This window comes from Pocillopora damicornis, chromosome 1 (assembly GCF_964200805.1).
Source record: "Pocillopora damicornis chromosome 1, jaPocDami1.2, whole genome shotgun sequence".
In the NCBI taxonomy this organism is placed as follows: domain Eukaryota; kingdom Metazoa; phylum Cnidaria; class Anthozoa; order Scleractinia; family Pocilloporidae; genus Pocillopora; species Pocillopora damicornis.
The window spans coordinates 33,783,162-33,797,345 of record NC_142670.1 but is presented as its reverse complement, the minus strand read 5'-3'; the positions used below and the strand labels follow the sequence as shown (position 1 = coordinate 33,797,345).

At 38.3% G+C, this 14,184-nt stretch overlaps 2 protein-coding genes across 5 annotated transcripts; one reads left to right on the top strand and one right to left on the bottom strand.

Annotated features, from left to right (window-relative positions):
- Positions 1 to 3,388: 3,388 nt before the first annotated feature.
- Positions 3,389 to 11,466, bottom strand: LOC113673080 (uncharacterized). 3 transcript variants are annotated; one of them, XM_089202071.1, is made up of 6 exons: positions 11,345 to 11,466; positions 8,927 to 10,061; positions 7,820 to 7,888; positions 7,014 to 7,220; positions 6,267 to 6,371; positions 3,389 to 5,061 (listed from the first exon to the last, which is right to left on the bottom strand). In XM_089202071.1, the coding sequence occupies exons 2-6, from the start codon at positions 9,077 to 9,079 to the stop codon at positions 4,831 to 4,833; spliced, it is 765 nt and encodes a 254-aa protein (XP_089058197.1). In that variant the 5' UTR covers positions 9,080 to 10,061; positions 11,345 to 11,466; the 3' UTR covers positions 3,389 to 4,830. The 3 variants fall into 3 exon arrangements, with proteins under 3 accessions (XP_089058197.1, XP_089058201.1, XP_027045234.2); XM_089202075.1 differs by lacking the exon at positions 11,345 to 11,466 and adding an exon at positions 10,256 to 10,300; XM_027189433.2 differs by lacking the exon at positions 11,345 to 11,466 and having other exon boundaries at positions 8,927 to 11,291.
- A 75-nt stretch (positions 11,467 to 11,541) lies between these two features.
- Positions 11,542 to 13,742, top strand: LOC113673081 (N-acetyltransferase 8F1). Of its 2 annotated transcripts, none has more exons than XM_027189435.2 (3): positions 11,542 to 11,689; positions 12,012 to 12,161; positions 12,611 to 13,742. In XM_027189435.2, exons 2-3 carry the CDS (start codon positions 12,150 to 12,152, stop codon positions 13,334 to 13,336), a joined length of 738 nt encoding a protein of 245 aa, XP_027045236.2. In that variant the 5' UTR covers positions 11,542 to 11,689; positions 12,012 to 12,149; the 3' UTR covers positions 13,337 to 13,742. The 2 variants fall into 2 exon arrangements, with proteins under 2 accessions (XP_027045236.2, XP_027045237.2); XM_027189436.2 differs by having other exon boundaries at positions 11,661 to 11,875.
- The last annotated feature ends 442 nt before the right edge of the window (positions 13,743 to 14,184 follow it).

Sequence of the window (14,184 nt, the reverse complement as noted above, 5' to 3'; positions counted from 1 at the left end):
CTCTTTCACTACCTTCCAGTTGTTTGTTCTGCTTGTGGATCGACATGTGCAGTGGGTTCATCCAAGATTATTATCTCGCTTTGGTGCAACAGAACACGAGCCAGACAAATCAACTGTCGCTCTCCTACACTGAAGTTTGCTCCGTGTTCCAACAATTCATGATCCAGCCCCTCTTCCAGCCTTTCCACCGACTCTTTCAATTGAACATCTTCAAGGGCTCGCCATAATCTTTATCACGAAATTGTTCCATAAGAACAAGATTTTTTTCCAACGATCCGCTGAAAAGGACAGGGTTTTGGTCAAGAACAGATATGCATCGTCGAGTCTTTTGAAGACTGATCCCCTTTATTGGAACATTATCGATCATTAATACACCTTGAGCTTCTGGCATACGCTGTAGCGCTGCCACAAGAGATGACTTTCCGGCTCCTGTCCGTCCTTCAACGCCACTTTCGTTCCTCCTTGTATGTTTCCTTCAAGAGGCCAGTTTTCTGGAGGAGCTTGCTCCACTTTGTAACCAGGCTCATTCTCAATTTTGGTGTATGTGATAACTCGTTCAACTGACGTCATATGGCTCTCAACCTCGGATGATTTAGTTTGCCGTTGCCGCCGCTGTGGCAATTTACAAATTCCTATTAAGCGGTCGTTTCGGAATATGGCAAGAGCAGGCAAAGAAAGATTCGGAACGCAACTTCGATATTTTAAAAATAAGGAAGCTATTAATCGATTTGCACAGCATACTATTTAATTCGGTGCAGTTTATCATTCAGTGGTTATGGATGACAGCTTTAGAGAAACCTCTCGAAGTGGGATCGAAACGCTTCTAGATTTTCGAGACGCCCTTCAGCCAGCTCTTACGTTTAGTACCATTTTTTTGAATGTAAAGATTTCAATTGTAGCGATAAAATTTAAATTCAAGTTTCAAAAAAGCAAGCAAAAAAAAAAAGGTATGGCGCTACGGTAGATGGATATCCTAAATGGTTTCTCAAACTTTCAAACTATGCCGAACAATGCCGAACCGAGCGTAAAATCTCGCTAAGAGCATTCCTTCATTTGTTTGTTTGTCTTTTACGAATGAGTCGGCTGGCGCCCTTTGCTTTGCAAGAAATTCAACGTGGAAACTCCCCGCTGGCAAGATTTCTCCCAAACATTTTCTCTACCAATGTTTTGAATGTACTGATGTACAAGTGTTTTCGAAAGACAACTGTAATTCGCGCAGAAGTTCGCAAGGAAAAAAAATGGTAACTTTTCGTCCTATCAGATCTAATCAATACCACTCCATCTACAATATAACAGAAATTAACAAAATTTTGATGAATTGTGCCCGGAAAAGCCGACTGCTCTTTCGTAAATTAGTCTGACGAAAGCTAATGGCTTAATAAATATATATGCATTCCGCAGTAAATATTTCTAATCAGGACTAAAAAAATTTTAGTAAAGGTAAACGAGCTCACTGCCGCGGGGGATTTTTATCTGCAATAATCTAGTCCTACTTAAGCTGGTTATGGCAACACTCCCGCGGCATTTTAGAACAACAAGAAAGTGTTACGTTTGTCTGAGTTAAGGCGATGCAAATCGCAGCTTTTGGACGTCTTCTCGAAGCTAAATCACGATTTGACTTAACTCGCGAGCAGGCAACCTCATTTTTTTCGGTGTAAGCGGAAACTGTAACGGTGATAGAAAGAAGAGGCTACAACGCTTTCTCCTCAAGTTGAGACAAGAGAGCTCTCACGAATAAAAGATTCATAGGATTCCAATAGCTCACATCGTGGTTGTTTCAGAAGGGCGAATTGGAGTTTTAGAAATGAAAGGATTACTCGCAAGATAATTCAAGCATTGGGAATAATGAGGCAGAGGGAAAAAAACGAAAGTAATATATCCTATCGGTTTTGATTAATACGATAGCATCTGAAATTTCTGGGAAGATTATTTTCATTTAGGTTGGTTCTTCCTTGATTGTAGTTTATCCACGGAGATCTCCTTTTTGGCAAGTTATCCCAAATGAACGATTCAGTCCTCACAGAGGGTGTATCTTTTGTTGCCTCCCGTATTAATTAGTAATTAGTAACTGAAGGGGTGTAACATGGTTAATTAAATGTTGGGCTTTGCTTACCTGAAAAGTGCAGTGTTTTAGAGGTGTCTGCGTTGAACGAAATTCCTCTGAAATACTAGAGTTTTTTTTTTTCCTATCTTTTAGTGAATCACTCAGTGTTATGGGTCACCGATTTATTCCCACGCATGTAATCCTGTACCTTTTGATAGCAGTTGACCTCTAGTCGTATCCCTTGGGTTTTTTTTAATCATATAGTTCAGCTGAACTTCCCAAAAACACCTTTTCGGAGTTATCGACTTAATTCACCAACTTCTCAGATTCAGTGTGTGTAGCACTAGCGTTTACAAGCAAATTTATCGCTTAAGTTGGCCTTTACATTTGGCATTTCGAATCTTGATAAAACAATTATCTGTCTGTTATTGGTAATCTTAAAATTTTCGTGATTTACCGACGTGTTCTTATTCTCGCTATGTTCGAACGAACTGCTCTGTTAAAAAATCATTTCTTTTTTGTCAAGTTGATGCAGCAGTAAGGACATTAGAATGTAACTGGGTAGACAACAAATCTTCTTCAAAATTGCTTCCTGGTTAATAACCTTCCCTTGCATCGATGACACAAACACAGCCATTATTCTCGTGCCTGATACGCATGTTTGACTATTTTTACGGGGTCCACCCCTGAACGGGGACTGAGGAGGAAACATGGGAAACTAGATGAGTCAGAAACAGTGAGGACATACTTTAAGTAAGTAACACTGGAAGGACGGCAGATTTGTCTGCAGTCCGTATGCAAAGAAGAAATCCTTTTATCTTTGGGTCAGGTATTTGGAATGGTCTTTGAATTATCCAACCCAAAATTTGGTCAAAATGAAGACTTCGTTTTAGCCTTATAAAGGCTTATAAGTAACAGTGGTCGACCACTCTAAAAGCTTCTGCGTTTTGAGAAAATTTCTCTGATAGCGGCACACTTAAATAGCAAATTCTTACCCTGCTTTTGGTAGCCACTAACTTCCAGTCTTATTCTGTGGACTAGTCATCATCGTTAACTATACCTCTCACCACACATTTTAGAGGTCGGTGGTTTACTTCACCGACTTGGTGGATTTTCTAAGCGATCTTTAAGTCAGTTTATAAGCAAATTTCTATGTGAGGGTTGAAAGAGTTGTACACGAACTGTCCATTGTGTTGAGGCGTAAGGGGAAAGATAGCTTGAGTAAAATCGCTGAGCAAAAGGTATTAGCCCGAATCCTTGGATCACAACAGCTTCTTCTTTGATGCAACACTCTCTTCCTGTTACAACGTGTGCTAGCCGCTCCAAAAACTACTTCAGCCACTATTACCAAAGGGAAAGTACAAGTGTTTATTATAACTTTACGCCAGCTTAGTTTAAAAAATTAATTATAAATGTATAAATAATTATATATTTACAAATATATATATATATATATATATATATATAAATATATATATATATATATATAAATATATATATATATATATATATATATATATATAATCTAGATTTGTGATTATTTCAGGCTGTTACATAAAAAAGGTTCTCTCAGCCAGAACTCGCTCTGTGATATGACTCAGGGCGTGAAATTGCGTCTAATACAAGCGCCAATGAGACTAAATTTTTCACTTTCAAAGATCTTTTCCCTACCTTAATTTTGGAGGGTCTATCTAGAACGCTGACATCGTGAAATAAGGTTTTGTTTGTCTTTGAAAATGGCGACCAATTTTTTTTGAATAATCCATTTTACAGTTGTGTACTTAGTTGCCAAGCCTTTGAACAGGAGTGAGGCTAATGTTGACCTTGTTATGATACAAACCTTGTTGCTTTTCAAATGCAAATTACTTTGTTATCATGCTAACTAGATACTGGTCTCTATCACAACAAGGTCACTTTCAGCCTCACTCCAAATCAAAGGTTTGGCAACTAAGTACAGAACTGTAAAATGGCCTATTGGCTACCACTTTGAAGAATTTAGGAGCCAAGTGGCTATCAGAAAAACAAATTAATTTCACGTCCTGTGACTTTTTTTTTTTAATTCAACATCTAATAATAACCCAAGGTTAGTGCGAAATGTGATTTCAGATTTCAGAAAGCTTTAAAAGAAAATGCAATAAAATGTTTTTTTTTGTCTACGATTTTATGATTTTATTGGGTGCTCTAAAGTATAGAAAAAATTAGGATCAATATCAGTATCTGGGCAACTGCCCACCTACCCCTCCCCTAACTCAATAATAGTCAATTGATAACAAGTTAAGGTTAATGTTGGGTTAGGGGAGGGGTAGGTGGGCAGTTGCCCAGATACTGATATTGATCCACAAATTATTCAAAAAGGGGCTTCTGAACATAGGAATGGAGAAACCTAGAATAAAATTTCACCTTAGGTTAGCGCCACTCGGCCTTCGAACAACTGGGCCCTAATGGGGTATGGGCGCAAATCCGAACAATCTACTCGACATTACTTAGTTACTGAGCATCACTCAGAGCTCATTCGGAAAAAAGTCACTGAGTGAAACACAGCCTAAATGTCTAAATAAAAAGTTGGGCAAGTACCCTAGGTGTGATATTCTTGACCCTCAGTTTAACTGCACCCCCGTGAATTACAGAATTACCTCTTTCTCTCTTTATCTCTCTCTCCAACTGATCAAGGAAGGAGAAATGGAAGCAAAAATTGCCATAAAATTTACCACTAACATCTAAGAAGTCGCCAGCTAGGGGTTTCATGAAAGTATGATGACAACAAATCAGACTGAACTGATGAACACCTATAGATCTCCAATGAGAAGGGGAGAACTCGAAGGGGTGGTTTGATAGGGCATTTGAGAGGGAACTGGAACATACATTTGGGCTGTTCCCGATGTGTGGGACATTTTCTGCACGTTTTCGGCGGGTACCATCACTAAATGGCCCATGTACCCTTGGGGCACCATCACAAGCGAGCCATCTCGTGGTGCAGCTTGGTAGGTTGGTGCGCCAGTTGGGGCCTGAATACCTCCCTTGAGAATAAAAAAAAAAAAAAAACAAGGCATAAATGACACAAAATGCATTAATATCACTGCAATTTGAAATTCTCCTGACTCATACATTCTCAGTTAGTTTGTAGCTTGTTAGAATGACATGTGCAAGTTTGCACAAAACGTGGCATCAACTATACCACTCAGTGACATAGAAACACATTTTCAACAATTGAATATTTTTCTGCTGTACACTTAGTGGCCAAGCCTTTGATTTGGAGTGAGACTGAAAGTGACCGTGTTGTGATAGAGACCAGTATCTATTAAGCATGATAACACAGTACGTTGCATTTGAAAAGCAGCAAGGTTTGTATCATAACAAGGTCAACCTTAGCATCACTCCTATTCAAAGGCCTGGCAACCAACCACTCAACTGTAAAATGGACTACTCCAGTGATATTATTCATCATTCAGCTGCCTAAACAATAACTGTTCAGGTGACAAAGATACTCGATGGTCAAAGGGCGTATACGAAACCTCGACCCAAAGTGGTGTCAGCGATCTAGATAGACCCTCCAAAATTATGTTCTACAAAGTTCTACAAAGTGGACACTAAGATGGGTGTTATACAACGTTCAAGCTCACGCCAAAGATGGCGTCTAATTATCGATCGAGATACATGTGCTGCGTTTTGGAAATTAAACAAACCTAACGAGGAAGTTTGCCGCGGATATCTCTTTGAAAATCTTTCATATTCTCTATATCTCTAGGTATGGTTATGACGAAGCATTCTAGTCGCCAATTTGGGGACTAATTTTCAGGATTTGATCGCCAAAGTGAAAAATTTAGTTCATTGGCGCCTGTATCAGGCACGATTTCACGCCTTGTTCTTATAGTGTTAGCTCAGAGAACTTTAAAGTTATTTTTGTTTATATTTATTTAAGTTATTTATTTCAACTTTTAAGAATATTAAAATATTCGATCAACTGAATAATTCCTTTATTATCATCACTAGTCTGGTTGATATTGTAAGGAGAAATTCTATCTTGGTCACTTATGGGAGTAAAGGATAAAGTAGGGGCATTTATTCTATCACACCATGCGTTTAGACCTTTAGATTTTGCGAGAGAAAAGACATTTGATGGATTATTATGTTAAATAATTTTTTCCCTGGGAATTATTCCACAATATCAATACATGATCACATTTTGAAAAGGTATCATATTGCATAATGAGTACTTCACTACCTGAACAGGACCACTTGTCACAAAATTACTTCCTTGAACTTGCACTAAAGGCAAAGGGATTGTCATCTCTCTGTCAGTTGATTCCTCTACTGGGGCATTGACAAGCTTTCAGAAAACAAATTGAGACAGACAGATCAATAAATGAGTGAATAAATAAATGAATGTGCAATAAGTAAAATGACAATATATATTACAAAGGTAATTACAGATAAATGAATGAATCATTTATTAAGTGTATAAATTAATATGATTATTAACACAACAATCCAGTGAAAAGCAGTGGATACATTGATATTCAGCAATAAGGTATCTATTAAGTAGTTAAGAATCATAAAAATATCTTCCACATAATTATCTCACTATGATTTAAGTAAACCTATGATATAAGCTCAATGGTAAAGCAGTGTATGGTCATTTTCATACAAAGACCTCAACGAAGTCTCAAACATGTAAGCTGAAAAATTATGTCGTTAACCTATGTGGTTAAACATCTTTCTCTATTTCTTTACTGAGCTCAGAACTTACCATTTCCCTTATTCTATTTACAAACATGCTGCTATCGACATCACTGATCCTAGCAGTATTCAGGACGTGTGTCATATGAACTTTGCAATAGACCTCGCTCACCGTAGAGTCTCTGTGGCTTGGCAGTAGAGCATCGGAGGTCTGAGGTTTGATACCTCATAGAATTTTTTCTTTGTCCCACACTTGTGACAAAACAAAAAATATCTTTCTCTAATAGGTTACCTGTGAATAAGGGTTTCTTTCCATTGAGGCCATTGTTCCCAAAATAGAAAGGAAAATTTCAGTCATTGCCATCACAAAAATAGTGCCTACAATTGCAGTCTCATCAGTCTCATAAGAAAGGACAGTGATGAATAACCATCCATACCAGTAGGCTATGAGGCTACATAAGATGGAACAGAATATATTCATTGCTCTGTATGTAGCAACCTGTGGAAAGTGAAGTAGTACATGCAGCATTAACTTTTGTTTGCAATGTATTTTAAATTTGATCAATAAAAATCAATTAAGTACCCTTTAAATCTTAAGATAATAGATATGAAGACAAATAAAGTGCTTCTTCAGTGATATAGTAGTGATAAGGTGATGTATGAATTAATTTTTGAATTCTCAGTCAAAACAAATATAACATTGAACACATGCATTGACAAATTTATTCATCTGTGACAGCTTAGTCACTCAACACCTATGAAGGGCTGTCTTATGTATGCTCCGCATGAAACCTCAGCCTACAGTTTGTTATGCACTATGCATCTGATAAAACCCTTTCCTTCTTTCACTTATCTTCGTTGTTTTTCGAATGAAATGATTTTGACTTTCTTACATTATGGATTTTTAAGAAGATATGAAAATAACAGATAATGGATCATGCATGATTGCATGGTTACAAACTTCCTAAAAATTTAAAATTGACTATGTGACCTGGATTCTTTTTCCTTCTTCTTGTCTTCCTTTTCCTTCAATTGTTGTCATTCAATAAGATCTTTGTAGTGAATTTCTTAATGAGACAAGAAAATCTTGTTTCTCACCATGCTAAAAAAATATGGGCTGTTTGCTTTATTCACCATCACAACGCCAACTGCTGCAGAAACCAGCAACTGAAAATTTGTGGAGAAAAATAAGCAACTTGAATTAAATTTGCACGTGTAATTATTGTACAACCTTGAGCTGCATGATGGTGTGTGCATTTCAATTAAAAACTCAAGCCATTCTTTTTTTCATAATGCTTCAATAATTATGATTTTAAAGTTTGTCATTAACAATTCGCCAAGGTCGTTTTGTTCTTCACTGTGATCCATATACAGTTGAACATGTATAAGCGATCACCCATGGGTGACCGCTTAATGCAGGTTGGCCACTGAGTATACGTTCCACAGAGTAGGATTATTTAAGAAATACGATAAAAATCGCCATTTTATGTCATAATGTACCTCTTAATGTGCAAAAAAAGTCGGTAAAAAATACTACTAACATTGATTTCGGGAGATAAACATGGATCAAATTTTAATTGAAAGACAATTCTTAGTTATAATTATTTCAGTAGTTTCACTGTAGGTGACCGTTCAATATAGGAAGATGATAACACAAAAGGGCCGTTAGGATTCAGTAATGGGTGACTCTGACCCTAAATAAAGGTGACCGCTTGATAGAAGTAAAGGTTACAATAATTACGGGGTAATGATTTCAGAACTTTCAAACTGACTGCTTATTACAGGGTAACCGCTTTATAGAGCTTGGACGATAACATCTTTTTGCGCACATTATCTCTTCAGTCCCTTTCCATCTTCACACTTTAGCGTACACTAATATCATTTTTCTAATTTGATGTTAGCTTTGTAAGGCGAAAAAATGGGCAAAATTATGATTAAAAGAGGAGCAGAGCTTGCAACAAACGATGGCGGAAAATAATCGAATGTCTGTTTTGGCCCGGAAATAGTATGTAATATCAGTACTATGTGACTTTTTGCTTCGATTGAATTCTTCAAAATAGTAGCCATCCGATTTGGTAGGATAGTGAGGATGTTTTGACGTGAATTATTTTATTTTACGTAATTTACGATTAATAGCATGTTTCTTGAAACAAAGGGGAGTCTTAAGTCATCCAGCGTTTTCTTTACGGCAGTTTGTATACTTACCAAAAATCCCGTCCAAATTGGCATAACAATACGGCTGACATTAGAGTCCGTTTTTACTCGATCAAAGACTCCTGCTGTTATCATTGCCAACGCCAAAAGTGCTTGCAGGGTGGAAACCAAACCGCGTATGAGATTGGGAGACAACTCCGCCATGACAGTATAGTAAAAACTAATAGTCACGCAACAGTGTTACAGCTTGGATCGCGAATATTACGGCTGTTGTTACCAGACCTCCTGCACGTTTCGACGGAATCTCTTACCGTGACTTAAGGTTTTCGAGAGCTCTTAGGCGATACAAGAACATCGCTATTTACGTGAATAGTCGTTAATGGGGTTCCGATCCCAGTGAAAATAGGCTGATTTGTTTTTCGTGACTACATGATCACCGGCGACAGTCTAGACGGTGTTCTAGAGCTCGGGCCGGAACATAGAATTTTGGCGTGTGTGTCAACGAAAAGCACCGTTTTCGACTGAAGCATAAGTTATCCAGTTAATATCAAAAATAGTAATAAGCCATACCGAGAAATGAAATCAAAAGCCTTTATTTCCAGAGTATTTCCGGTATTTTCCCGTGATACAGTTCAATAAGATAAACCCGACCGAAAAAAACCCGATGACAAACTTGCCGGAGGGCTAAAATTACACTTAGCCTCATGCTGCGTTTGTTGATACCTGGATACCCGAGTACTTTTCTTGTCATTGTAGCAAGTATCAGGACGTAAAGACCACTTAACCTTTTCTGCGTCACGGGATTTTCACATTTCTTTTCATGGGAGTTTGATCTTTTCTTCGGCCAAGTTAATGCGATAAGCCAATGTAAAAATACTTTATGAGCAATGGCAAGGGTAAGCATGAACCAACCCGCGCCACGCCTTCACCATACCTTTGTGGCTAATGAATCCAGAGTACAAAGACTGATCACAGCTCAAGAAGTGCTACTAGAATACAGCCTGTTCATTATTGTGCTTGGTTGCTTTACTGGGGTCATATTGTGCTTAGAGGTGGTACGAAAGATGGCCGTATTTCTTGATGGAAGAAACATCGGTGTATGAATCAAGTTCTTCGAGCTCCGATTCAGTCATCATCATGAAAGATATCGATCCCATGTAACCTCCGATATGTAGCTGATATTAGACTGCGGAAGAAAAAGGAAAGCTTATAATCAATACTGGGAAATGCTATATTTTAAAAGTGCCCATCGAAAACTTTGGGAAACGCCAACTGTGACTTATTCGTGGATAATAATCGGTTGAAGCTTACGCCTTGATGTGTCTGTTACCATACTATTAACAACGTATTCCACCCTGAGTGCTGGTAGACTTAAATTACCTCATACATCAGAGAGAATGCGATTTGTGCACTGGTGGTATATACACTTTATCCTCTGACTCAGTCGATTTTGTGTTTTAACCAGAAATAGAGATGACTCTATTCATTCAGACACTTGAACTTTAGAATCACGCTACTGCACTACTGTGAACACTAGTCAGATGTCTAGGAATGTGTCAGAAAGTTAGGTCAAGTAAGCTTCTGTACATCAATTCAACAAAGAGAGAGTGCTTTGTGCGTCTAATGACTGCCTGCCTGCAACAACAGGCATTGCAGTGCTTGCCATTTGACCTGAATTAGTTTTCACCTCCCCCTTCCCTCTATCCTCTCTCTCAACCCCAGGGATGATTATTACAAACTCGATTTTTCCACTTTGAGTAGAGAGAAGAGCTGACAATGTTTACAACTGTTCCTTAAATTTCTCAGACGAATTACGAAAAATCACGTTTCGGAATGTCCATCGTAGAAAGTATCGATGAATAGCTTTATTTCTTAATCACGAAATGCAGTTCGTGTTGATAACAGTGCTCATGTTTTCTATTTTGTTTGACAATTTCGCTGTAATCCTTTACTTATTACGATGTCTTCTTCGCACAAGCCTAATTATTTCATCTTTTTTTATTTTGCTCTGACGTTTTGTTTAATCTATTGGATTATCGAAATTACAAACGTAATTACACATTACTTTCTTTCTCTCTGATGCGTACCTTTTGTTTAATTTGATATTTGTCCTGGCGTGCACGTATGAGTGTGTCGACTTAATGCTGTTCTTTTACCATAAATGTCTTTGTAGATGAATTAGACAGATCAGGTAAAGAGGACACATGCCCACGATAAGTACCGCGGACAAGGAAAAAAAAAACACAAAGACAAAAACAAAATGAAAAAAAAGGCGGTTGCCAGAATATAATGGGTCATTTGTAAAGGTTTATAATAGCATCTGATTACCTTGAGTTATAACTGATTGACCAAATTATACCAAAAACGTTTGTTTTTCATGTTATTTAGGAACAGGACACTACATTTTTTGCCATCATTCTCTGAGACTTGAAAACATATCGTTTTTCTTTACGGTGTGATATTTTATACCTTACTTAAGATGATTGAAGTCCTCTGTCAAAACGGCTGAAGAGAACCACTTTGATATGGCGTTACTTCAGATCCACTTACAGACGGGTGAATAGAACCGTTTAGTTATGCTTTATGGTTAGCACCGAGATAAACAATTACGGCACGTGGAGCACCATGTACTCTTTACAAATATTTACATTCTATTGGTCAATATTAGATCGACTGATCTTTGGAACCCGTCGCCCACACCATCAGACTTTGACCTCGGCTCACGTTTTTGATACTGATAACAAAATTTTCAAAAGGGGTAAAAAATGCTACTGCTAAGTGGAAAATTTTGTAGCAGCAACGTTGGATGCTCAGGTAATTATGATTGATTGCTTCAAGCGGCTAAATGTGCTGCTTCAAGGTTCTGTAGTGCAACAATCCTTCGACAACGTTTCGGTTATTCGGTTTCCTTATGCAAAGTGAGCCGGTTTTTCAGTTTTTTTCATGGGATTTGTCCCCATTTAAAGTATTGACGAGATTCGAAGGTTTTGACATTCAATCGTAAGTTATTTTTGGTTAAAGTGTATCGAACGCTTTGGTTTAAATTAGTTGTTGTGCTCTGTTCCATTACTTGCTTTAAGTCTTGACATGATTGTTTCTCTTAGCACTTACCACAAATTTACTCCTGATCTCACAGATTTCTCCATTTGTGAGTCAGACAAACACAACTGGGCAGAGGAGGTCAACGTGAGCACTTGATAAGTTGCCCGATTGGAGGGTGAAGTAAACATCAACAGTTTTGATCAGACAGACTTTGCGAAGGGAAACTCACACAATGAAGATGAAGGTAATGCTAGGAGAGATATCGGAGTCCCTATAATTTCTAAAGAGAAGAACAGATGCGTTTTCTTTGTTTCGCATTCTCTTCCTTTTGCTTGGTTTGTCTTACTTCTCGCTAACTGCACATTTTTTAAACCTTCATTTATCAAACTAAATCCCATACCATGATATTCCCTGTTCCCATACCCTGATATTCCCTGTTTTGTCCTTTTTGGTAGAGCGACACGCACTCAATTATTATTCAGCATGGGTACGGATTCAGTTCTCTTTTCTGTACTGTAGCTTCGAGTATTTGATCCCAAAATAATGTAGAGCTTCTATTTGATATTTCCTATTCTGTTGGTTTCTGTGTTAAAGCAACATTTTTTTTCCATCGCGTAATCTTTCCAAATACCTGCTGTGATGGACTCATTGGATTTTTTAACAAAGTAAAGCTGAGTCTCTGTTTTCTGATAGATCACTTCCTCACGCACTCGAGAGGAATCGAGTGCACGACAATGCTATCAGTTACTAAACAGCAATAATGTCCAAGTAAGAGCGTTCAGAACTGAAGATCTTCATAAGTGCCAAGAAATTTTTACTCAAGGTATGGTGCAGTTGATCAGTTTGGTACTACGTGTTGTGTTTCCGAGATACATATGGCTTACCTCTGCATCAAGCTTCTTCGTTCTTGTTCTTGTCGTGTTATTCCAGTGGAGGAGCGCAGTCTTTCTGCTCTACATCCTTATCTGTGCAATTACACTTTCAATGTTGTACATCCATGTGTACATAGAGTGTTGGAAGTTCATCAACTCATGTTTGGCAACAGACTTGAAGGACATTGAAAAGGTTTACATGAACAACAATGGATGTCACATGTGGGTGGCTGAGTGGAATGGTAAAGTTGTAGGAATGGTTGGACTCGTTCATAATGAGAACCAAAAACCTGGAATGGCTGAACTTCAGAGGATGTCTGTATCACCAGCCTGTAGAAGAATGGGAGTCGCCGGGAAACTTCTCGACGAGCTCCTGAATTACGCCAAGGATCAAAGGCTAGAAAGACTTGTACTCACCACAACTAACGCACAGACACCGGCCATTCGACTTTACAGGAAATATGGCTTCAAACTGGTGGCAGTTTTCTCTCACCCCTACAAGACTCTTACAGATCTGCAATACCACTGCTTTGAACTGCAGCTGTGAGACAATAATTTTTCAAACAGAAAGTCCATGCTAAGACTTCAGCTGCTTACGCCCCCGGACTGAATGGGACACAACTAACGACCAGAGCAATCTTGCATTTAGAGTAAATAAAGGCTAATCGCCGCATTCGATGGATGATTGACTGTTGAAAATGATCACTATAGTCATTATAAACATCAGAACTGCAACCTTAGAATACGTTGAACTCTTAGTTTTCCACACAGCCACTTTTAAGGGATGTCACGCAACGCCTCCCCTTGCCCCAACCCCCTCCTCCCCTCTTAAAAGATCATTCTTTGGAGAAGGTCGTTAATTGACATTCTAAAATGAGAGACAGAAAAAAATAATAGACTTCACATTGATAAGAAAATAAGTCAATAAATGACTCCGTTATTCCTATATGAAATTTGTGGAACAGTTTGATGTGGTTTTGATTCTTCTCCTCAATCGCAATATGCTCTTCATTCCCTGTGGCACTTAAAGCATATATAGCCCTGATTTATGCAGCATGTTGTTCATTACCCTATGTGAGTTTTGCCTCACTGAGCTCAGCCACAACAGTTCGGTGGCATTTGGTTTTTTGGCAGACCAAGTTTCCCATAAAGAAGGGAGCATTCTTGGAAAAAAGGCTAGAACACTAACAACAACGAGAAGAAACAAAATAAAGATGGCGCACAAACCAAGAAAATCGAATGCCGTGCCTTAGAGTGGGGAATTCAGTATTATCAACTGAGTGGATAACGTAAATTTGCCACGGTAAAGAGTTTCAAAGCTAACGTTTCGAGCGTTCGCCCTTCGTCGTTCACTCTTACGAAGGGCCACCACTCGGAAAAGAGACAAAATTCTCA